This window comes from Colossoma macropomum, unplaced genomic scaffold, assembly GCF_904425465.1.
Source record: "Colossoma macropomum unplaced genomic scaffold, Colossoma_macropomum, whole genome shotgun sequence".
NCBI classification, from domain to species: domain Eukaryota; kingdom Metazoa; phylum Chordata; class Actinopteri; order Characiformes; family Serrasalmidae; genus Colossoma; species Colossoma macropomum.
Window position 1 is genome coordinate 29,108,885 of NW_023494795.1, and position 24,908 is coordinate 29,133,792.

Genomic DNA, 24,908 nt, shown 5'->3' on the forward strand with positions numbered 1-24,908 from the left:
TTGAGCACTTTTTGGAGTTGATCTGATGAAGCTTCACTGAACACCTTTAGGATGAGTTGCGGTGATGAGACTTCACTGAATATCTTTGGAATGAGTTGGAATGATGAAGCTCCATTCAACAGTGTTGGGATGAGTTAAAATAATAAAGTTCCACTGAACACCTTTTAGATAGAGCTTCTTTATTCCAACTCCTGAAGGTGTTCATGTGATGAAGCTCTGCAGAACCCCTTTGGGAAAAGTATGAACAATGAACATCCATTGAACACCTTTGGGATAATTTGAAGTGAGGAAGCTTTGTTAAACACCTGTGGTGGTTAAGTTGGATTGATGAAGCTCCACTGAAAAGTTGGGATGAGTTGGAGTGATGAAGCTTCATTGGACACCTTTGTGATTAGTTGGCATGATAGAGCTCTGTTAAACACCATTGAGACACACCATTGAGAACTTTATCACTCTAAAGGTATTCAAGTGATGAAGCTCTGCTGAACCCTTTTGGGATGAGTTGGAATGATGAACCTCCATTGAGCACCTCCCCACTATTACCCTTGAATTTAGAGTAAATGCTGGATGAGCAGGTGTCTGAATACTTTTGGTCATACAGTGCACTTTCAGGGTTTTACCTTTAATGGAAACTTAATTTGATATTGGTGATCACCTCTTATTATTCGCTTGTTTGATCGGGCGGCACAAAAATAAAGGCTGAGTTTCCTCTTAGCACAACCCTCTTATTCACACCCTTCCCCCGCCAACAAGTCTCAGACAATAAAGTTTCTGGTGCGGTCAGTTTCCTGCCTGCCTTAGCACTTTATCAGATGGACTCTCTGGCTAAAGAGCAGCTTCCTGAGATGAGGTGTGGGCAGTGGGCCACAGCTTTCCCCTCAGCTGACTGACATGGACATCCTGTTGACACAGGCAGCTCAGCAATGCTACGTGTTCAGAGTGGCACTAAACTGAGCAGCATGTTACTGGCAGGACAGGGCAGCCTCACTGTTTATTCCTGAGCTGAGTATGCAAACTTTCCTCAGGGCTTTTTGGCTGCTGAAGGCTTTGCTCACACGTACGCACATCAGACATCCGCGTTCAGGCAGTTTGTGCTTCAGAAGTGTCCTCAGGCCCTGCAGCATAAACCAAAACTGAAAGTCCCATAGCTGGTTAAGCACCTTACAGAACGGCTCACTCACAGCCTTTTGAATTCTAAATCACCTCAGGTCCTGTAAGGCCGCCACACAGAAATAACACTTTAAAAAGCAGTAAATTCATACTGTCTTACTTATTCTGTAGTGTTTATTATAATTTTTTTGTAATATAGTATTGTGGTCATGTTTAACGCTAGATATGTACAACACTGTCCCCTGCTGGATAACCCTGTTATTGTTATGGGAGAATACAGAACTGACCTTCCAGTTCACATAGTCATTTGCAAAAGTTTGTGAAAGTTTTTTTTATTGGTTTTCTAAAAGAAATATCATGTCATATATGAGTGTGTGTTCTCTGTAGAAAATGTGCTAACATTTATTTACAGTTATTTGCATTTCCACAGACGCGTCATTTGACCGCTGGATTCAACTTTTTTGCCACAACAACCATAATAATAAGAATCAATTTTATGACTGATAGTGTTATCTTCAGCAGCTTCTAATAAGTTTCTAATTAAGTAAATGTTAATCACTTCAACAAATTACCCATTAAAAACTAGGAATACCATGTACTTACAATAATCTTAGGACCTCCAATGTGCACAAATATATCTTAGCTGATACTGAATATTATAAAACTTTAGTTATCCTCAGAGGAGAACTCTTTCACCAGATTGAAAATTAGGGGAAAAATAAATATTGTAATCAACAACGGTTCATTTTAAATATATTGAACGGTATTGGTGTATTTAACCACTGTACACACGTTACTGTAACCACAGGAATGGAATGACATAACAGGCTGCCTTGACATGCAGAGTTTGAGCTCCAGTCTGTGAGACTTTATCCTGCACATGTTCAACCTTTTCTTCTTCCAGCAGCAGGTGGCGCTGTTGTTGAAATGTACACAGTACTTTACCCCAGGCTCATTTTATACTAAGGCTTATTACTCAGTAACTACAATGACTCCAAAGCAAACTGACTGGGCTATTTTTAGGTATAAGTGTATAATAAAACTTTGGGCCCACCGGTGGGCCCTGGCCATGTAAGGTGTTAAACTGATTTCTAAAATCATCTCCTTGTGGATGAACTCTGAGGCTACAACTGCTGTTTATTGTTTTCCTCAAATGATCACTGAACCATGTTATATATGTATACTTTGTACACAGCTACAGTTAGATATTAGAGGAAGTTAATATCTTGAGTTAGATATTAGAGGAATGATTCACATTTATACAATTTCCCCTTACATTAAACTTAGCCTGTTGCCTATAATATGTTTGCTTCTATAATTTTGCACTAGAACTACAGTCGTCAAGTTACATGTTTTGTTGATTTTCTAAGTGAAAATAAATTGACACATCTGATACAGAGAACAAATTAATATGCACAATTTAATACATTTAGTGCACAGTTTAATGGAAAAAAATGTGCTATAACTTTTTGCCACAGGCCACATTTTGTATTTTTCCCCAATATGTTATAATAATATTATTATAATATAAAAATATTTCACTTAGAAAATCAACAAAACACATCACCTGACCAGGGCGCCCGAACCTTTGCACACAACTGTAAGAGGCCTAATGTAATAGACTGTGTTTGGAGTAAGGAGGAAATTGTGTACATATGATTTTTCAGTGAACTATTCCTTTAAGGCTGCTCTAATCTAAAATGGCCAATAGACTGTCCTCTGACTTTTGAGAGGAAATTAAAAGCTCCTCAATGTTGGGAACCGGACTGAGTTACCAGATGAGGAGAGGCTTGTAGCCTACATCATATTATTAATATTCAGCTTTCATTTGTGTGATAGATTAATGTATAATGCATGTTTTAATGACATTCCCCAACATGACCATACTACATAGTTCATGAATTTATTGATTTCATTTTAGCATTTATGATATTATTACTTGAGTGTCAGGGTGTCATACAATGTCGGTGTTGGTGTCACATCGCAAAGCTGTAAGAAAGTCAATGAAAGGGCCCATATCATGGAAAACTGACCTTCCCTGACTATTTTTTTTAGTAAAAAGTTTGAAGTAGTGTGAATATTGTTAAAGTTTCAAAATGTACCCCCTTAAATGGCCAGGTCCCACCACTGGGCCCAAAGTTTTATTACACAGTTCTATAACCTAAGAATAGGTCAATCGTTCACACTGGAGTCCCCATAGTTACTGAATAATAAGCCTTAGTATGTAATGTCTGGGATTTTAAGGGGTTAATTCCTGGGGATTAAAGAAAATGATCATGTAGAAATAAATTATGACCATTTATGATGCATAAAACTGGATCTCATGGGAAATAATAAAATACAATAAAGATATGAGCCCTTTAAGGTAAATTTTAGTGCTAGTTGTCTTAGTTAATGTATTTCTTCCTCTATCATAAGAACTGGGATTAGTAACCTTGAGACACAGAATTGCAGCTGCAATGGCAAGGTTTGACCAGAAGGAGGCAGCACATACTACTGCACTCAGTCAGTACTGGAGAAAGGTGTTCTTGGTTGCAATTGGTCCATGTCTGAGACCCCCGCCCACTTTGGTGGGAGGGGCTTAAACAGGGAAAACAGCTAGAATGCAATGGGGAAATGAAAGGACTTGGAAGTGGAGCTTCTACAGAACACACAGCTCTGCTGGATCTACAGGACTTAACTGAAAACAGTCACTCACTGCAGTGATGGAGCAAAGACAGCAAGGTCAGCTTTCTTTTAATGCTGTTCGTATGATTTGAGCTGTATTCCAGTAACTGTGGGCTTCTTTAACCACAGTCCATTCATATGGAAGGGAACAGTTATAGCAGTAAGGCTTTGGGCATTTATCATTTAAGGAGCTGATTTTGCAGGGAAGGTCAGTTTTTGCTGTACTTTTGTGATATTTTGTCTGATGTTGCCAGTTTTGTGCCAGGTTTGCCAGGCAATGTGGACTTGTTTATACCCCCAAAGCACATGTGCTTAACCAAAGGGCACAGGGTTGAGTTTTGTGTGGACCATGTAAACAGATTAGTGAGTACAGCTGGCTGCAGCCAGTGGTCATGTTAGGTAGGTTGAATTAGCTTTATCTGGGAAACCATATGACTGACCTAAGGCCACCCATTTTCACAGCCTACGTGACCACCCAAGCCAAAGTAATTAAAGTCCTGTGACTTAGTTATTCCAAGTAAATTGCTGTGAAAGAGTTAAGAGCCTGGCTACATTTGAAATGTCTTGGGACTTATTCCAGTCTGTGGGGAAGAGCCTGTCTGTGAGTTTGTGTTTGTGTTCATAACCTGCTTTTTCATTTCTCGTCCCATTTGGAAATGAAACTTCACAGAGCTGTATTCTAGTATTCTGACTCCAGAAGCGGGGGACTGGGGTAAGACCATGCTGTATGGTAAATGGGTTAGAGAAATAAAGCTCTCACTGCCTCCTGAGACTGAATATGATGCACCTGAAGTGTAGACAAGTGCAGGTCTGCCACACTCTTAAAAATAAAGTGGCCTTTGGAGCAATTTTGGTTCCCTTGGATGGTTCTTTAACTAATACTTTCTCTAAAGCAGTTGTGTGAGCGCGAAGAACTTTTTTATTGTTCAAAGAATCTGCACATAATGTAGGTTCTATAAATATTAATGATTTTTCCTAGAATTGTATCTTCTAGGATTCATTTAAAGGGCCCATATCATAGAAATCTGAATTTGTGTAGCTTTTTAAAGTAAGTTTGATGTGGTATTGAACTGCTAAAGTCGTCCTCTCCCCAGTCCATATATGAAAACTAAGCTTCAAAAACAGCATGTTCTGAATTTGTTGCTTTTACTGTAATGTCACAGAAATGCTTTCAGATATACCTGCCTATTCTGCATACAGCAGTTTAGCTCCACCCACTCACACATAAGGAGTATTTTAGCCTGGACTGCTTTTTGTATGAAAACAGGGCTGCCAATCAGAGCAAAGCTCATTCACATACTCTATATAGACAAAAGTATTGGGACACCCCTCCTAATTATTGAGTTCAGGTGTTTCGGTCACACCCATTGCTAACAAGTGGATAAAACTAAGCACATAGCCTCGCACTGGGAGTAGAACAGCTTGTACTGTTGCGCTCAGTGACTGTCATAGGATGCCACCTCTGCCGCAAGTCAGTTTGTGAAATGGGGGGTTGGTGGGGAGCGGTGTAAAGCACACTGTCACTGGACTCTGGAGCAGTAGAAATACATTCTGTGGAGTAATGAATCTGGCTGTCTGATGGACGAGTCTGGGTTTGGCGAATGATAGAAGAACGTTACCTGCCTGACTGCATTGTGCCAACTGTAAAGTTTGGTGGAGGAAGGATAATGCTATGGGGTTGTTTTCGGGGCCTAGGCCAACCCCTGAAAGGGAAATCTTAATGCTTCAGCAGACCAAGATATTTTGGACAATTGTAGGCTTCTAACCTCATGAAAACAGTTTGGGGTTGAGAACCCTTTCTGTTCCATCATGACTGTCTCCCAGTGCTCAAAGCAAGGTCCATAAAGGCATGGCTGGGTAAGTTTGTCGTGGAAGAACTTGACTGACCTGCACAGAGCCCTGACTTCAATGCCATCAAACAGCTTTGGGATGAACTAGAATGGGAGATTGTGAGCCAGGCCCTCTCGTCCAATATTAGTGTCTGACCTCACAAATGCTCTTCTGAATCAATGGGCAAAAATTTTCACAGACAAACTCCAAAATCTTGTAGAAAGCTTCCCAGAAGCATGGAAGCTGTTTCAGCTGCAAAGGGGGACCAATTTCATATTAATGCCTGAGGATTTAAAAAGGGATGTCATAAAAACTCCTGTGGGTATAATGTCTGGGTGTCTCAATACTTTTGTCCATTTAGTGTATGTCAGTTTTAAAGGTGCAGTAAAGAAATGGTATTGTAAAAATGAATTATAGCTGTTTTTAGTAAATAATCCCACACAAATTTGATAACTGGACCACAATTGAAAAAACATTCAAGTAAAATGGGCCCTTTAAAAACCTTTATTTTTAAGAGTGCATTCATACCCATCAATTGTTTAATAGTTGCTTCATGGGATTGTTCAGTAGAATATCAGATGGATGAATACCATAGGACATTCATCTCACAACACAGCATGACTTGCTTTTCTGAATCGGTGCCAAAGCCTTTAGCACATGCAGACTTAAAAGCTTGTGTAAACTGATTGGCAACTGGCCTATACATGCTCCGCCTACAAACACATTCATTACAACTGTTCAGAGGTTGTACAGAATATTAGCATTCCATTCAGCTTAATGAATGCATTGGAGGTTAGATTTACTGCCAGACGTGGCGTGATAACACTTTTTCTTTTACAATACTGATATTAAAACTATGAGAAAAAAACCAATACGGATCTTCTTTAAAGGCTACTAAGCTGTTTACAATTGAAGCGCTTTATTAAAGATGATCATCTGCAAAAGTCTTATCAAGTTGAAATTGCTGTTACTCTTCTACCTCACAGGAAGAATTTCACAGTGTGATTGAGCACTGTGTCAGGACAGATTTGTTACAGTATTAGATCAGCTTACGGTTCTGATACTAAATAATACCAATACACCATCTCTATTACATTTTTTCTGCATAGTTAAATGGTTAAGATGTACACAGAGTCAGGAAGGAACAACATAATGGTAAAGGTGAAGTTAAATTTAACCACTGTAGCTAGCAACTCTTTATGGTGACCAAGAGCTCAACCTGGCTACCCTGCATGTCACCCTCAGTGCTGCTTTTCATGATGAAAAACTAGCCAAAGAAAATAAATCAATAAAATAAAGACTTTAACAGCTGCGCAAAGTAAGTGAGCAGCTGGGCTTCAGCCTGACTGTTAATATACTGTTGCAGCCTACATGATATATTTTGAACTGCAGTAACAAACATGTTTAAACATTTTATTAATTATGAAATATTATTGTTTTTAAGGGTGATTACTGTTACTCTTCTACCCCACAGGAAGAATTTCACAGCTAACATTACATCCAAGCGTGCTTGAGCACTATTTCAGGACAGATTTGTTACAGTATTAGATCAGCTTACGGTTCTGAAGCTAAATAATACCAATACACCATCTCTGTTACATTTTTTTCTGCATAATTAAATGGTTAAGATGTACACAGAGTCAGTCAGAGTGGTTCGATGTGAAATGTTCCTTTTTAGAGAGTTATTAAGTCAAAATTGTTCACAGTAATGATGACAGGAACCAGACGTATGAAGTATTTAATACTGCTGAAAGCTTTCTCACAGAAAGTTATTAGATGAAATGGATATGAATATGCTGACTGGTGAATGAGATGTTCGTTTATGTTAGTTTTAAGAAGATTTTGATGTAGAGTGTACAAAGTGTCAAAGAGAAAGAGGTACATGCATGATGCTGTAAGATAACATAGTACCCAAAGAAAATGTATTCATATTTACCACTATTTTATCATGTTCAACACTACATATTAAATCTTTGATCTTTGAGTTGTAGACATTGTCACTCCTGGTTCCTATCACCACCAACTGTAGAGAAATCTGAGTTGGTAAGTTTCTCTACTATGAACCATTTCATGTCAGACGACTCTGAATGAATCTGTCCTAACAGTGTGATCTTTCACACATATACAAGATAAATATCATCATTTGAATGAATAACACACTTTGACTTTAAATATTTTAACAAAACTGAGACGCACTACAGTTTCTCATTAGGGCGTTTAATGTTAATGCTCTGTAAAGTTTGTCCAACCTAGAAACAGTAGCTGTGAACACGTGTGGGCGGAGCATGAATGTCAGTTTTTGACTGCTGCACAACATTGAGTGTAGAGTTTTACATGCTTATAGTTGCTGTTGTGCAAAAGGCTGCATGAGGAATGAAACCCTGATGTGTTTGAGGTCTCAAATAAACAGATGTAGAGTTTAAGTGCAGTAGTGACTGTAATGTTTCTCTGTTTGTTCCTGCAGATTTGCATGATGTGTAGAATCAGGCATGAGTGTAGATTGTATTTGTGCATGTACAAAGTTCAGTGGCGCTTGTCGTACGAGTATTCTGAAGTTCATTTTGTGTTTTTTTGCTTTTTTGCTATTCAAATGAAGATGAAGGACATCTCAGAGCAGGTAGGTGTTAGGGGCGGGTGCTATGAACTGAAATTTATATCATGATATTTGCCACTACTATGATAATGATCATGATGAAATTATTATTATTATTATTATTATTATTGTTATTATTATTATTATTATTATTATTATTATTAATGATAATAATAATAACAACATTTATTCCAGCACATACATGGCTTTGTAGTTTTCAGGTAGTGAAAAGGCTGCCGGTGCTTCTACTTTATCCACCATGAGGAACAACATAATGGTAAAGGTGAAGTTAAATTTAACCACTGTAGCCAGCAACTCTTTATGGTGACCAAGAGCTCAACCTGGCTACCCTGCATGTCACCCTCAGTGCTGCTTTCCTTGATGAAAAACTAGCCAAAGAAAATAAATCAATAAAATAAAGACTTTAACAGCTGCGCAAAGTAAGTGAGCAGCTGGGCTTCAGCCTGACTGTTAATATACTGTTGCAGCCTACAGGATATATTTTGAACTGCAGTAACAAACATGTTTAAACATTTTATTAATTATGAAATATTATTGTTTTTAAGGGTGATTTTGTCTTAAAGTATTTAATAGAGTGTTTGAGTACTTGTCTGGAAGTAGCAGTTGGTATTTGAGTAGGTGTTTGGAAGTATTCTACCACAGCCTGTAACATGCTGTTCAGGCAGGCCCTACTGTTGTTTTACATGGTAAAACTGTATTCACTTTTATACTGCTGTACCTCCCACATCTAGTTGTAAGAAGACTGTGCTGTATTGCCGTTTCTATACCGGGACCTGACTGATATAGAAGTGGGATTTTAACTTCCTGAGGAAAGGGCAAAATCCTTAACATGTAAATGATGTGTCACTGGGGAGCCCAGTATGAGATATTCACTATTTAAGTATTGGCAATTGGCAAAAGAAATTGGCTGTATTTGTGACCAATGGCTTTATTGGTATGGCCAAAAATATTGCAGTGGTAATTATCAGTTTTTTTTTGGTCACTCCATCGCTTGGATTCAAACTCATGATCTCCCGATAATGGTACAAAAACTTAAACGTGTGAAAGATATGCCTTTGTGGAACCCAGTAAGAGATACCGCAGTATACAGTGGTTTGCAAAACTTCACACCCCTGGTCAAAATTTCTGTTACTGTGAATAGCTAAGCGAGTAAAAGATGACCTGATTTCCAAAAGGCATAACGTTAAAAATGAAAAAGGTAATGATTTCTTTAATATTTTAAGGAAGACTACTTTTTACTTTCATCTTTTACAGTTTTAAAATAACAAAAAAGGAAAAGGGCCCAAAGCAAAAGTTTGGGCACCCTGGATGGTCAGTATGTAACACACCCTTTGGCAAGTATCACAGCTTGTAAATGCTTTTTGTAGCCAGCGAAGAGTCTTTCAGCTCTTGTTTGTGGGATTTTGTCTTTTAGTTCTATGAGATTCTTGGGTCATTTTGTGTGCACTGCTCTTTTGAGGTCTGTCTATCTATTCTATCAGATTTTTAATAATGTTTAGGATAGGGGACTGTGAGAGTCACTGCAAAACCTTCACCTTGTGACTCTTTAAGTAGTCCTTTGTGGATTTTGAGGTGTGTTTAGGATCATTATCCTGTTGCAGAAGCCCTCCTCTTTTCATCTTCAGCTTTTTTACAGATGGTGTGATATTTATTTCCAGAATTGGCTGGTATTGAATCCATTCTTCTTTCTACCAGTAAAATGTTCCTGATGCCACCGGTTGAAACACAAGACCAAAGCATGATCGATCCACCCCGTTACCCACCCCGCTTAGTGAGAGAGGTGTTCTTTTCATTATATATGCTGCACCCTGTTTTCTCCAAACATACCTTTGTTCATTACAGCCAAATAGTTCTATTTTAACTTCATCAGTCCATCAGTTTCCGAAATGCATCAGGCTTGTTTAGATGTTCCTTTGCAAACTTGTGGTGAGCATGCATAAGAGTTTTTTTGTGTAGGTGTTGCTGCACAACAGAGCAGTGCACCAGAACTCCAGAGTCTGCTAAATCTTCCTGAAGGTCTTTTGCAGTCAACCAGTGGTTTTGATTTGCTTTTCTAGAAATCCTACGAGCAGTTTTCTCTTCCAGACTTCAGCTTGACCTCCTCCATTCCTGTTAACTGCCGTTTCTTAATTACAAACTGAGGAAGACTGAAAACTGATCTAAAAATGTTTTGCTATCTTCTTCTAGTCTTCTCCTGCTTTGTGGGCATCAATTATTTTAATTTTCAGAGTGCTGGGCAGCTGCTTAGCGGAGCCCATGGCTGCTGATTGCTGGGACAAGGTTTGAGGAGTCAGAGTATTTATAAAGCGTTGAAATTTGCATCACCTGGCCTTTCCTAACGATGATCGTGAACAAGCCAAAGCCCTAACAAGCTAATAAGTCTGAGACTTTGGTGAAATTATCTGAGAGCTCAAAACTCTTGGGGTGCCCAAACTTTTGCATGGTGTTCCTTTCATTTTTTCACTCTAAAATGATACAAAACAAAAACAATACATTAATCTTGCTTAAAATGTTCATAGTGACAGAGAAATTTTGGCCAGAGGTGCTCAAACTTGCATGCCACTATAGGTGGAACTGGTGAATTTGAACACAAAATGCCATCATGGTTAGTAAAATGAAGCAAACATGTAACATATTGAAATCTAACCTTTATCATGAGAATAATTAACAGAAACTGAAACCACAAAGATTCATAAGCACCACCCCTGTGCTACAATATTTATGGTATTTATGACTGTGAGTTTGTGATGTGTATTTGAGTTTTAAAAACAAGACATATCTGTCAGTAAAGCACTGCTTAGCTTAAATTTAAAGCCCCCCCCTAAAATGGGTATCGGCCACAAAATTCCCTTACCGCTCACCTATCCCATATGAGTAGTGTACTCTGGTATGATTGATACTGACACTTTTGTAATAACATCGGGAGCTGGTCATAGATCACTCCTGGCTCTATGTAGTGGCCCAGTGGTGGCAAGGCATCAGGCCGAGTTAAATCCAGTCGGATAAGCTCTACTGAAATCCCCCCCGATTACTCCAGCCTAGGCAGAGATTATGCAATGCTCTGGCGAAACTCTGCTCTTGAACCTCCGGTTCCTCATAGCACACTCTCAACAACCTCATTGTGTTGGCTTCATTGAAACAGTGTTTGTGAGGCTTATTGGTTGTGTAAAGTTTTTCTATATTAGATAAGGATCTAAATATGGTAATGGCTTCTCTTCATTCTGTGGCTGAAGCATGCACAGACTCTATTGCACTTCTCTGTTCGTCAGAAGCAGAAGTTTATTAGTCACTTACTAAGTGTTTGGTTAACATGCCACATACAACGCTTTTTCCATGCATGTATCACACCTTCAATAACAATACAATACATACAGCTTAATCTTATGCATGCACTTATATCAGTAATGATAGTAAAGATTAGTAGCTGTATGAAAATCAGATGCACATCCAATGTAATTACAGTGTAATATATACAAGAACAGTGCTTATTACAAGAATCAGAATGGAAAACGATGATGACATTAGTTTGATTGCGATACAAATACATTGTTAAGTCATTCAGAGTGGTTGATTGTGAAAGACTTGCTTCTAGAGACATTACCATAATCAGAATTGTTCACAGTGGTGCTGCTAGGAACCACATGTCTAAAGTGTTTAATGGCTCTAAAAGCTGCCTCACAGAAGGATACCACATGAAATGGGTATGATTGTGCTGCCTGATATCTGAGACATTGATTTATGATAGCCTTGGGAAGATTTTGGCCTACATGCAGGCTGTCGTAAGGCTTTTTTTTTCAAATTATTAACTACATAACTATACTTGCATATAGAAACTCAGAAGACACAGTTATTTTGGACAGTAAATAAAATGGCTGTATTTGTGTTGTAAACAGCACGTCTTCTGGTTCCTATCATTACCATTATAAAGAAGAGTCAGTATGTTTCTCTACTATTAACGATTTTTTAGTTAAATCTTAATAATTGAATTTTGCAGAAACTTTAGTTTTAATTCCAGACTTTTTGTAGAAGTTTTGGTTGTTGTACTTTGGCCAAAATAATTTGCCATTTGTAGACCTGGAAGATATCTAAAATAATTAGCATGATACTTTCTACTTAAAAATTTGTGATAATCGATTTTATGGCCTGCCATAAAATAATTTGCTGCAGCTTACACCTACTTTGTATTCTATTTTATATGCTTTTAAAAACAATAACTATTTTAACGAAAATATTTAATGAAAAAACACATTTTATAAAACGGATAGTTCCGGTCCTAAAATCTGATTGGCTGAGTTGCATTCAAAGCTGTTGTACAAAAAAGTGTGTATTTTATCATAGTTTATGGTGGCTGCCATTGTGATAAAATCACAGTAACGCACGGTCTCAAGTGGTTTATTGCATTATTAAATAATTAAATACTGAGTAACCTCACATTTTTTGAAACGTACTTCACCTTTCATTTTAATAAAGGTTACCAGAAATGTGCATGATTCATGTTGACTTGCCTCACTCCCTGCTGGAGAAGCTTCATAGTGAAAGTGATTTCCAAAGCCATGCCCATGCTCGATTAAAAATAGTTTTTTCCATTGTCATAGAGTCACTTTGGATTTTAGCTATAAACACACATAGTCATTTATTTTCATAAACTAACCACCGGGACATTTAACCTGTACGGAAAATGTTTGTGTTTTGGTCACAGTATGTCACACTATTGGAAACCCACAGCATAGACAGTAGGGAATTTATTGTTTCCTAACAGCTCATAAACCCCATGTTTTAACTGTTAAAGTGAATAAAACATTGTTTACATATTATTTAATATAATTTAGTAAGATGTTTAAAGGTAAATTACTGCTGTCTAGTTCTCTATCAGTGCCTTTTCTTAACATGGCATTATTGCCTTTTAAGTACTGTCATTGGGTGACTTCTGATTACGTTGCCCTATCAGCCAGGCCTATTCCTGTCACATACTGATTCACTTATTTAATGCTTTTTTAATACTTTTATAATTTTGCAGTATATCACAAACCATATTACAATACGTGACAGAATGATTGTAGTATTAGTACTGTTTGTACTAATTGTTAGTTCAGTTTGAACACGCACTCAGTGTTCATTATGTTTGATCAGCTTGCAAGCCTCCTCCTCCACACAGCACTGCAGACAGTGCGCTTATTGTTTTGGACGATCTGTTGTGTTTCTTATATGGACAGCAAACACTCTTTGGGTCAGCTCCGAGCAAGAAACACAAAACACCACACTGCATCATGATAGAGATGCATTGAATGCTCAGAGACAGCTTTGCCTCACTGACCCAGACTGCAAAATGTGACACAATGCATTCTGATGGAGAGCCACGATGACACAAATAGAAATGTAGAACAGAAAAAGGCTGTAGTGGTAAAGTAGGTCTCTTTCTCTGGGTCTCAAATTGAGTACTTCTGCAGTGTACTAATATACTTCCAGTGTATGCAATGTACTGTAAACACTACTGTTACTAGAACTGCTGAAAAAAATAATCCTGTAGTGACTTGGAACTCTGAGTCTAAGCTGTTTTTCTCTATGAGTGGTAAACCAGCAGGCTTTGTCAGAAGTGGTAGTTAAGTTGCTTTGGCAGTAGCTGATGTTATATAACAGTGTTTAAGTTTAATAGTAGACTGACTTTCCTGCAACGTCATTTCAGTGCACTGGAGTGTTAGTTTGGTGGCAGTGTGTATGCAGCAGTAGTATCATTCATGTTGTTTGGAGTATTTATGAAGTTTGTAAGTCAGGCCCTCCAATGGGGAATGTACACAGGACAAAACACACCGATAGTGGTGATTTTTGAAAATGGCAGTCATTTTTCTCATAGAGAAAATCTGCTTCAACCTGGAGTTATTTATATTTGGGCAAGATGCTGATTACAGAATGATGCACGACTTCAGAGGTGTATATACTGTACAGCAGAATGGGCAGAGCCATCAGAGGAAGTTTTCAAAATTTCAAATGTGAGCTAGATATCTTCATCCTTAACTGACTGTATTTTTAACAGAGGTGAATCATCGGGGCCTTTAGGCCTTCAGTGAAGACATGATTGTTTTTGTGAACTAATCTTATTGAATTTAAACACTCCAAGTATTGTAGTATTACTCTTGTTTCATTGGTAAGTTTTGGTTGGAAACAAAATGGTTAAAATTGTAAAATGCCCAACAAAAAATTGTCCAGTCATGGCTTTTTTCCTGTGATATCTTTGTAGTTACAGCCAACCGAGCTCTCTTTGGTTAGAACTTCAGGAGCTCCACCAGCATAATTAGCAACTCGCAGAGGAATAAACCAATCATGCTTTGATTTGTAATGGTTAGGATCAATTTTGTGAGAAAAACATCACTCTAGGCCTTCTGAAACGTTAGAAGTTGAGGAGTTCAGACAGAAGTGCTTCTGATTCATCATGAACATAATTTGGAGTTTTCATTTTTTGATGGGTAGGACATTCGGAACATAATTCTGGAAGGCCCAGATACATCATTGACTGAAAAAAGGTACATCACTGACATCACTGAGAACACCAAAAGTAGCCTAACCATTAAAACTAACAAAGTTTTTGTCAGCTGTAGAAATAACAAGGAAAAAAAAAATGCCACATATAATACAGATCAAATACAGGTGACACGCTTCAGATAAAACATGTTTGATTTAGAACTGCTAGAAAAGTTCAAGTGTACCCACTTTAGCTTAGCGCTAACATCTCCCACGGGGGTGTTTGCAGAAATTAGCAGTAGTGTCAGAACACACAAACTACACATTAAATGAGAATTCTAATATACATAAACATTAAAACTAGCAAAGTTTCTGTCAGTTCTGTCACAGTGAAGGCAATATATTTGTTAATGTCTGCTCCAAGTGTTGAATAAAAGACATGTAATGTCTTTTACAAGCTTAAAATATCTGTGTTTGATTTAAAACTGCTATATTAATTAATGTGCACCACCGTTAGCTGAGTGCTAACATTATATAAAAATCCCACATTGGGTGCTAGCGGAAATTAGCAAGTCCTGGCTCTGATAGTCTTGCATTGCTGTTGATTTCTACACAACATTATTTGCATTAGGCTATTCACAGTATGCAGCTAATGATTTGGAAATGGTTTATTGGTAAATAGGCTTTTTATATTTAACATCCTAGCATTAGCTAACTCCTAACCTAGGTGTGAGATCCAGTGTACTAGTATCAGTGTGGTAGTTTGTCATTTCCATTTAGTGCAAAATTTACAATACAACTCCACAAAAATCCAAGTATGAAATAGTAAAGCACACAGTGTATCGTGTCAGAATATAGTGCATAGTGCCTGGAGTTGAGACACAGGGTATTTGTGTTATTGTTTCTAGCAGTTTTTTGTAAAAAAATTACAAGGCAGAACAGAGCTGGATAGAGGAACAGTGACCAGTGAAAAGGTTTTGTTTGAGACATTGGAGATGCATATGATCTCTTCTTTGTCCCTTGAGGCTTGACTTGTGCCTGGGAGCCTTAAATAGACTTGAGAAGCTGAATTTATGAGGTCTCCTAATTGGACGGATTGTGCTTGGGAAAAGGAAGTTGCTTAGCAACGTACTTTTACTATTGACAATGAAGGAGTAAACATGGTTACAAAGCAGTTTAAATTTCTATTGTCAAAAACAGTCTGAGCATTGATTTGTCATAGCCAAATGGATGACACCACTGACCTGGAGCAAACTTTATTGGATATTTCCTCGCAGACCAAATCACATTAGACCTGTAAAATGGCATTTCATATCATTAGCTCAGGTATTATCACAGGGATCTGGGATCTAAAAAATACATGTCTGTATTAGAGTACTACTCATTTGTCATTGTGAAGTACAGAATGGAAACAAAAGGGTTAAACCCTTGAAATTCAGAGTAGAAAATTGTCCAGAGGATAATTGTTTTTCTCTGAGGTATCTCTCTCACATTGGTTAAGACTTCAAGAGCAGAAGTTTTAACACCATTACATAGAAACTACACAGAAAATGAGGTTCTAATAAGCATAAAAATAATGAGGTTCTAATAAGCATAAAAAGTTGCAGAAAAAAAAGTAATGAAATTGCCACATTCAGGGCAATATATTTGTTCTTGTCTTACAAGCTTTGAATAAAACGTATAGAATGTCTTTTACCAGCTTAAAATGACATAACATAACATAAAAATCCCACAGAGGTGCTAGCAGAAATTTTGCTTCGTTTTTTTAATATTTATGGCCTGAACTGAAGGCCCAGCTCTGAGATTCATGGTTAGCCACTGATTGCTACGCGACTTTATTCAAACATACATCAACTTCTAAACGAGTCTTCATAAAAGCAAGCCTAGACGTTAAGTGCCCTTCAACTTAAGTGGTATTTAAGTGGTATTCTCTGCACTAGAGCTTGAAAATTAGCCACTGAGTTGGATCAGGTGTGGTGAGGCAGGGATCTACTTGATCTGAAAGAATGTTGTTGTCCAGAAGCTAAGAGGAAACCAGAGTCACGTCTCTGACTTCTAGTCACTCATTATGTGAGCTGAACTGATTAGAGTAGTGTGGCAGGAGGCTTGTGATGCACTTTTATTGCCTAACATAATCAGTGAGTAAAGTGGTGGTGAAGGAATTCACAGCATCTCTGAGAAAAGTCTGCATCTCATGTGGAAGGTCAGTCTGGCAGAGACACCTAATAAAGAGAAGCTAAGACCAGTTTAGGCCCTTAAACTGCAGGCTTATTATTCAGTAATTGCTTTGTAACTTATATGTTATGTGACTTATAAGTTATGTAGTTAAGGGAGTAAGGAAGTGTTGACCCGCATATGGACCCTTAGGGCCAGTTTCCCAGACCCAGATTAAGCCTAATCCTAGACTAAAAAGAATTTCTAATTAGGATTTAGAACTGGCACTGCAATTTAGTCTGAGACTAGGCTTAGTCCACATATGGGAAAGCAGCCATTAGAGTTTTAAAATCATTCGAAAGTGTACCAAAATCATCTAATTAAATCAAATGGAGGTCAAATTTGAGATTTCATCATGCACTGGAACAGTTGGAATGGCCTACTAATTGAACAGACTGAAATACATCTTGTGCTACATTTTGAACAGAATGCATTATTGTTGTTGAACAAAGTGCTGTAATGAAGCTACACTATATGTTCAAAAGTATCCAGACAGCATTTTTAATTAGTGAGTTCAGCTACTTTAAGGTGCTGACAATTGCGCACATACAGTTTGAATAGAATGGGATGCTCTGAAGCAGCTGCACATGAGCCTAAGTGCACCATGCCCAACCCTAAGTGTCGGCTGGAGGGGTATAAAGCCCCCAGCATTGTGTTGTGGAGGAGTGCAACTGCATTCTCTGGTGTGATGGTGCTCTATCCAGTACCTTTGGGATGAGCTGTGCTGAAGGATTTGGGGCAAGTATCCAGTTGCACTCTTTTTAATCAGTATTACAATTTAAATTCTGATTGTTTTCAATTAATTAACCTCTAGGCCTTTGCCAAGAAAACCACCATATCCATTTTTCCTGGTGTGAGGCCTGAATGCTGAACCTAGTGCCTCAAGCTATCAGTTGTGGTTATGGTGTCATGTGCACCGCACATGGATGTTTGGTTGCTTATGATTGGTCTAACTCATACACATGCAGTTTATGAACTCTGTGTTATTAGTAGGAAGGTGGACCACAGTGAAGGAAAAACATGAAAACTATCCAAAAAAGGCACTTCAGTCAAAAGTGATGTAGGACTAAAGCTTAAGGAATCCTCTTTCTGGTGATATTGCTGGTGTTAAAAGCATAGTGTAAAACTTTAATGGCAAGTGGAGGAATACATTTAAAAACATGTTTTATTGTTCAAAAAAAGCCAAGAGAAATGGGTTATTGTTGTGTTTGATGAACCAGAAGCTGCCTCTTCAGATGAGCTAAAAGTTGATGCTAATGGAAAATCTTCATCTTTTGCAAGATGTTTTTCTCCTCAATGGAAAATGTGCCTTATTTTATCTGAGAAATACATTTCTTCTTGTGATGATGTCAGTGGCCAGCACACATCACCAAGACTGTCTACGACATTACATCTCATTACAGAGAGAGACATTGCAAAAGATAAATGTGTGCATATACCTTGATTCCAGAGAAATGGTGGCATAGAGGTTTCTGTCCTCTTAAAGGAGCTGAGTGATGTCACAGCTATCCTGTGGAGGGGGAGCAAAGCTGGAGTACAATCTGTAGAGAGAAAAGTTGCATATGCATATTTTAATGGTTGATGGTGAGCCAATGTTGTATGGTCACCCCTGTAATCTGTATCGGTGTGATCCAGCCTCAATTAGGGCAGGGCTTAGACTATAAAGCCTGACTTTAGGGGTTGTTTGGAGGAGAAAAAAGAGTAGGCTCAAGACCTAGTGTGTAGTCTGTTTGGCCTTGCGGCCTCCGGACATATTTAGTTGCTTCAGACTGATGTTTAGACTGTGAGCATGAGTGACTGTCGGATATTAGCTGAGGAGCTAATGGAGTAACCTAAAAAAATAGTTTTGTTTTTGAACCTCTAACACTGACGTAAATATGTAAATATGCTTTTGTAATTGACACTTAATAAATGGCCGAGGGCACTTGAACTTATCTGGACATATATGTGACATTACTTGAATGGGAACCCGAGGCTTTCCTGCTCGTAGCCTCACACTACTGTTGACATTGTGTCACACTACATATGGTAATGATGGTGCACCACAACACCACTGTTTCTGGATATAACTTATATCATTTGGAGTAGTTAGCCTATTTAGCAATAAAGCTGCACAGTGTCTGCCCTCTCTCTCAGTCACATCCTTAACAACGCATCCTTGGCAAACCTTGTGTTTCAGAGTGGCACAGTGTGTATACATACTTACAGATGCAAGCAAAACACTAACATTTTACAGTCCAGTTAATCAACATTTCACTGAATTGTTAGTCTGTATATTTTATCTTCGTCTTCTTGTGATGAAACATAACAAATACCTAAATAATGATTTTAGTATTTAAATACTGATCTTTCACAGCCGAGTACTCACGTCCCTGTTCACTCATTCCTTATTAGGCTACATTTCCCCCACTTAACTTGTTAAGATGTTAATATAATTAAAACTGCAACTTTTACGATTTGAAAATTGCACACCTTCAAATTCAGTATAAACACGATTAATCGTTCGATCCTTGTTGGATTGGAAACTAATCATCTAACACCAGTACTTGACCTCACTAATGTTCTGTGGCTGAATGCAATCAAATCCTCAGAGCAATGTTCCAACATCTAGTGTAAGGCTTTCCCAGAAGAGTGAAGGCTGTTACTGCAGCAAAGTGGGACAAACTCCCTTGATTTCAGACGAAATGTTGGATCTACAAACTTTTTGACACACAGTGTAGGTTCCTGATTCGTCTTTCTCTTCATTAAAGTCTGCAAAAGTCTTCAATTTAAATGGAACAGCTTTGGTTATCTTCCCATTTTCACTCACTCTGCAGTGCCTCAGATTCAAATCACAGGCGAGCTGGCGTGAACTTAATTAGCTGTTGTTGTGTTCCTGGTTGAACAGACTCCCTTCAGATGCCTCTGGCTTGCAGTGCTCTCAGTAAATCAGGTTTTTATCTGATAAGCACTGTGATAGAATTACAGTAACTCTCTGGATCAGTGGCAGAATACGATGTATCTATCTTCCTATTCTGAGACTTCCCGTATACTCAATAGTTTTAGCATAATGAACTCTTTCCTCTAAATGTTCAAGCTACCTGCGGTAGGTGCTACAAATCCCTGCACCATTTTGCACAAACCCTGTCATTATATGTATAAAAATAAAGCCTTAAATCATGAGTTTGAGGAGATAATTACATCCAAAAGGTGGTGGTTATAAGTGTTGCTGTCTCGTTGATTGATTGTTACGAACTACATGCCTGTCTGAAGTTACTGCTACCATGGAGACCATGAGTATTTTTTTTTTTTTAGTTTGAGAATTTGTTCTGCAAAAAAGTCAATTTTAAACCATTTTACACCTCACTGGCCACTTTATCAGAAACACTTAAATTGTAGCTCCCCTTGCTGGAGATCATAGCCCAGCTCTTGATGCTCCATTTGCGTTATTCATCTTCTAGACCTTCGTCAGTGGTCAGTTTCTGATCAAAAAGCCACTCTTGGATAGGTATTTTTGGATGGTGAACCATGCTCAACCTAGCAGTGACACTGGCCCCAACAACACCACTGTCTGATACGCTCTTACCAGCACCACATACATGCCACACCACTACCATGTCAGAGTCACTACTGTGCTGAGAATGGACCCCAGTGATATCTGGTCAACAGTGGTTCTGTGGTCAGAAACTGACCAGTGATGAGAATGCCTGATAAATTGAAGCAACAGATGGGCTTCAGTCTGTAATTGTACACCTGTATAGTGGATCTGTAAGGTGGTTTGACGTCATAAAGTTGACAGTGAGTAGAAGCAGAAGTTTCTAATAAAGTGGATAGTGAATGTGTGGAGTACCAAACATCATTACTAAGTACTAAAGGTGGTACCAATCCGATACCAAGTATCGGGCCCATATCAGCAGAAAGTTCCATCAAAGCGGTTCCGGCTCCTGGCAACTGTATGGATTGTGTTTCTCCAGAATATCCTGTCTTCTGGTTGAGTCTTCAGGCTTGTTCCTGATTCCTCTAAACATCACCATCTGTCTTGTTGCTGGTCATGCTAATAGTCTTTTCCAGTGAATTGGTTCTTTTCATTATATGTGCAAAATAAAAACTTCAGGTTGGCTGTCTGGGCTTCGAATTAGAGGTGAGGCTTGGTCAGATCATGTGAGTGAAGTTGAGCAGCATATGTTTTTCCGCTGCTCGCTCAAAGCTTTTCTGTAATCACTCCGCTCCAGCTCCGCTCTGGGTTTTCTATTTCCCACTCCCCGCTCATGTCAGAGAAACCACGCTCCATGTCCACTCCTCATGATTTATTCTTAAGATATTTATTTTATGTCTTGAATATATGGACAAGACACTATGCACTTTATTTTATGAATGATGTAATTTATGGCCGTTATTAAATGAAAAACTAGTTAAACATTCTGTGCTAATGGGCATGATGAGCAAGCTGTAGCAGTCACTGTTGCATCACACGTCACACAGAGGTAGTCAGGGTGGATAGAGCAATACTGGAGTGGTATTGGAGTGAGAGAGTTTCTGGGAAGCCGGCCCACGCTCCGAGCGAACTTATGTTGTTTTGCTCCCTGCTTTTCACCACTCACATGCTCTGGGCTTGATATATATGCGGAGTGTGTCTGTGTGAATTTGTGTCCATTCTGTCAAAGAAAGTTCAGGGCTCTGTGCAGGCCACTGGAGTTCCTCCACACCAAACTAATCAAACCATGTCTATGGACCTCACTTTATGCGCAGTGGAACAGGAAAGTGCCTTCCCCAAACTTTCGCCAAAATTGGAAGAATATTAATTGTCTAAAATGTCTTTGTATGCTGTAGCATTAACGTTACCCTTCAATGAAAATAAGAGGCCGAGCCCTAAGCCTGAAAAACAGCCCCAGACCCATTATCTCCCTCCACCAGACTTGTGTTCCTTGAGGTAGTGTTCTCCTGGCATCCGCCAAACTCAGATAGATCCATTAGACTGTCAGATAGTGAAGTGTGATTCACGACTCCAGAGAACACATTTCCACTGCTCCAAAGTCCAGTGGCCGCGTGCTTTACACCACTCCTGCCAACACTTGGCTGCTTAGCCAGGGAGACCTATTTCATAAAGCTTCTGATGCACAGTTCTTGTGCTGATGTTGCTTCCAGAGTCTGTTTGGAGCTTTTGTTGCTCTTAGATGCTTCAATTTCACAATAACAGCACTTACAATTGACTAGGGCAGATCTAGCAGGGTAGAAATTTCATGAACTAACTTGTAAGTGACATCCTGTGACTGAAGCACGTTTAAAGATTTTGACCCATTCTACTGCCAATGTCTACAGAGATTATGTGCTTGATTTTATATACCTGTTAGCAATAAGTGTGGCTGAAACACCTGAGCTTAATAATTGGGAAGGGATATGTATATATTACATATAGCACCATGCGCAGAATGCTTTTCATCCATTCAGATTGTGCTCTGGCGAATAACTGTTAAATAAATTGTTTTTATTGGCAGGTCTCCTGGAGAAGGAGCCGCTGCAGGAAGTGGACGAGGACATGGTGTCAGAGGTGGACTTGAACAACACTATAACACAGGAAGAGAAAGAGGAAATGCACAATGAGCTGACTAAGGTACTTTCTACTATATTTCTCAAGAAATGTGCCTCTCACTATGACCACTTCATTGATGTCTTGTCTGAAAAAGTTCTGGACTGTAATGGATCTGAGGCCAAGAGAGAACCTGTAAGCACTATGGCAGCTTTGCTGTGGAGCAGGAAGAAAGTTTGGTGTGTGTTATGTAAATCCTGACAGCTCTACAGATAGAGCTCTTTTATATGTCATGACTCAGCACTGATGTGCTTCCTGCTCTTGTTCTACATCAGTCCCTCTCTTGCTTGTGATCTAGAAAGGGCTGGACATAGTGCACTTTATGCTCAAAATCTCATTTGAGTTCATGTGACCATGAGACTGGGTCTTTTATTTTCTGCCCTGCAGCTACAACAGCCCATTGAATTCACTGGGTCACATAAGGCCGGTATGACAGCCGCAGGGGCAGTGTGTATGTTCTAAACAGAAAAAACACCAATCTTCACTCTATTCATTGCTCATCACAACTGCAAAAACAGCACAAGCACTGACCATTTATTATTGGACACTTCATGAGCTCCACCTACATTACTGTGCAAAAGTCACAGACCACCCTTAATTCATCGTAATTCATGTAAGTTGTTTATTTTTCAGCATCAGGAAAAAGCAGAATCACATCAATTTAATTGGAAATTACATAAGAGCCTGAACAACTAATATAATATGAACATTTTCAGTGTTTAGTGTGTCCACTCTTTGCCTTCTGTTATTTTCAGGACACTTGGTTTTAGTTTTTCAAAGAAATCTGCAGGAATATTTTTCTTGAAAGTTCATCTAAGCTGAATTAGCTTAGATGTTGGTTGCATTTTCTGCTTCTCACTATGTAAGTAATCCCAGTCACAGTGATGTTGAGGTCTGGACTCTGAGGTGGTCAGTCCTTTCTTCTGAGAACACCAGCAGCTTCTTTGTTGATGTGTGTGTCTCCTTTTCTCAGTGAGGCTTCTTGACAGCTACACATCCTTTCAGACCCATAGCGCCGAGTTGTCTTCTCACAGTGGAAGGATGGACAGAAACACCTGTGGATGTTTTCAGATCTGAAGCAGCTTGATTTTCTCCTCTCTCTCAAAGATGAAAGCTTTAAGTGCTGTTTATCTGATGGGGACAGGGTTGGTGGTCTACTAGGTCTTGCAGGTGGTTGTTAGGAGTCCCATTTTCTCTGTAGCTTTTAATATTTTTTTGGATTCCAGTTGTGTTTTTTCACTTATGTGCCTTTGCCATTTTCCTTCCTATGCAAGAGGATAATTATACGCAAACTCTTCTGAAATATTTCCTTAAAAATCAATAACTTGTTCCATTTGACTGGAAGTGAAAAAATGAAGGGTGGTCTCTGACTCTGAACAGTATTGTACCTTATAGAACCACTTAATAGGAGACTGTAGCTCATCTGTTCCTGCACAGTTTATTAGCTGCCCTCTACCCCAAACATTGGTCAGTTTCTGATCACACAACTGCTGATGACCAGATATTATTTGGGTGGTGGTTCATTGTGAGCACAGCAGTGACACTGATGTTGTAGTGTGTGGTGCTGGTACGAGCGTGTCAGACACAGCAGTGTCGCTGGCGATTTTCACACACGTCAGCGTCACTGCTAGGTTAGGAGTGGTCCACCAACCAAACAGTGCCCCGCCAGAGCAGCTCTGAACTCAGAAAACACACTGCGGGGCTAGAAGACAGTGAAACCAGCAAGATAAAGCTGCAAGATAGGGGATTTCTAATAAAGTGGCCAGTGAGTGATATGCAGGTAAACTGACGTGTTCCTTTTGTCAGTTAGAGGAAGAAATCACCACCCTGAAACAAGTGCTGGCCTCCAAAGAGAAACGCCACTCAGAACTGAAGCAGAGGCTGGGGATCACACCACTGAGCGAGCTGAGACAGAACCTCAGCAGGGGCTGGAATGACATGCAGACGAGTACAGCGTAAGTAGACACCTGAACACAGGAAACCCCAGTCCTGGTGAAGACTTGTGAGCTTACAGCTAGTGCTCGGCCATGTTGTACAATTATACATTTATGAAACATATATTAGTCACACATTCAGAAAAGTCTTGTCAAGTTAATTGCTTCAGTCAGTGGGGAAACCTCAGGGCCCTCTAGGCCTACATAGAAGACCTAGTGATTTCTGGGACCTAAAAAAAATATGTTTGTAGTTTTCAGTTACTTTTTATTTCATAGAATCATCATACTTGCTGTATTTAAACTGTCCAAGTATTGTAGTAATACTCTTAATTGATGGTGGAGTTTTGGTTGGGGAAAAAGTACTTGCCCAAAGAAAGATTGTCCAGTGAGACTTTAATTTGACTGTGGTATCTAGATTCACAGTTGAGCAGGCTCTCCTATTGGTTAGGCATTCAGAAGGTGGACTGAAGGCCTGACATGTCTGATTATTTACCAGTACAATTAGTAACTGACAGTG

The 24,908-nt window shown here is 39.0% G+C and overlaps 1 protein-coding gene across 4 annotated transcripts in view; it reads left to right on the plus strand.

The window, feature by feature from the left end:
• The first annotated feature begins 3,705 nt into the window (after nucleotides 1-3,705).
• Nucleotides 3,706-24,908, plus strand: part of tpd52l1 (tpd52 like 1) — a 41,199-nt gene continuing 19,996 nt past the window's right edge. For 3 of the 4 annotated variants that reach the window (XM_036582118.1, XM_036582119.1, XM_036582120.1), the window contains exons 1-3: nucleotides 3,706-3,834; nucleotides 22,366-22,481; nucleotides 24,264-24,412. In XM_036582118.1, the coding sequence (XP_036438011.1) occupies nucleotides 3,816-3,834; nucleotides 22,366-22,481; nucleotides 24,264-24,412 (284 nt within the window). In that variant the 5' untranslated portion in view covers nucleotides 3,706-3,815. Of the gene's footprint in view, nucleotides 3,835-8,202; nucleotides 8,225-22,365; nucleotides 22,482-24,263; nucleotides 24,413-24,908 lie in introns of those variants that run through there. The other variant, XM_036582121.1, reaches the window with a different exon arrangement.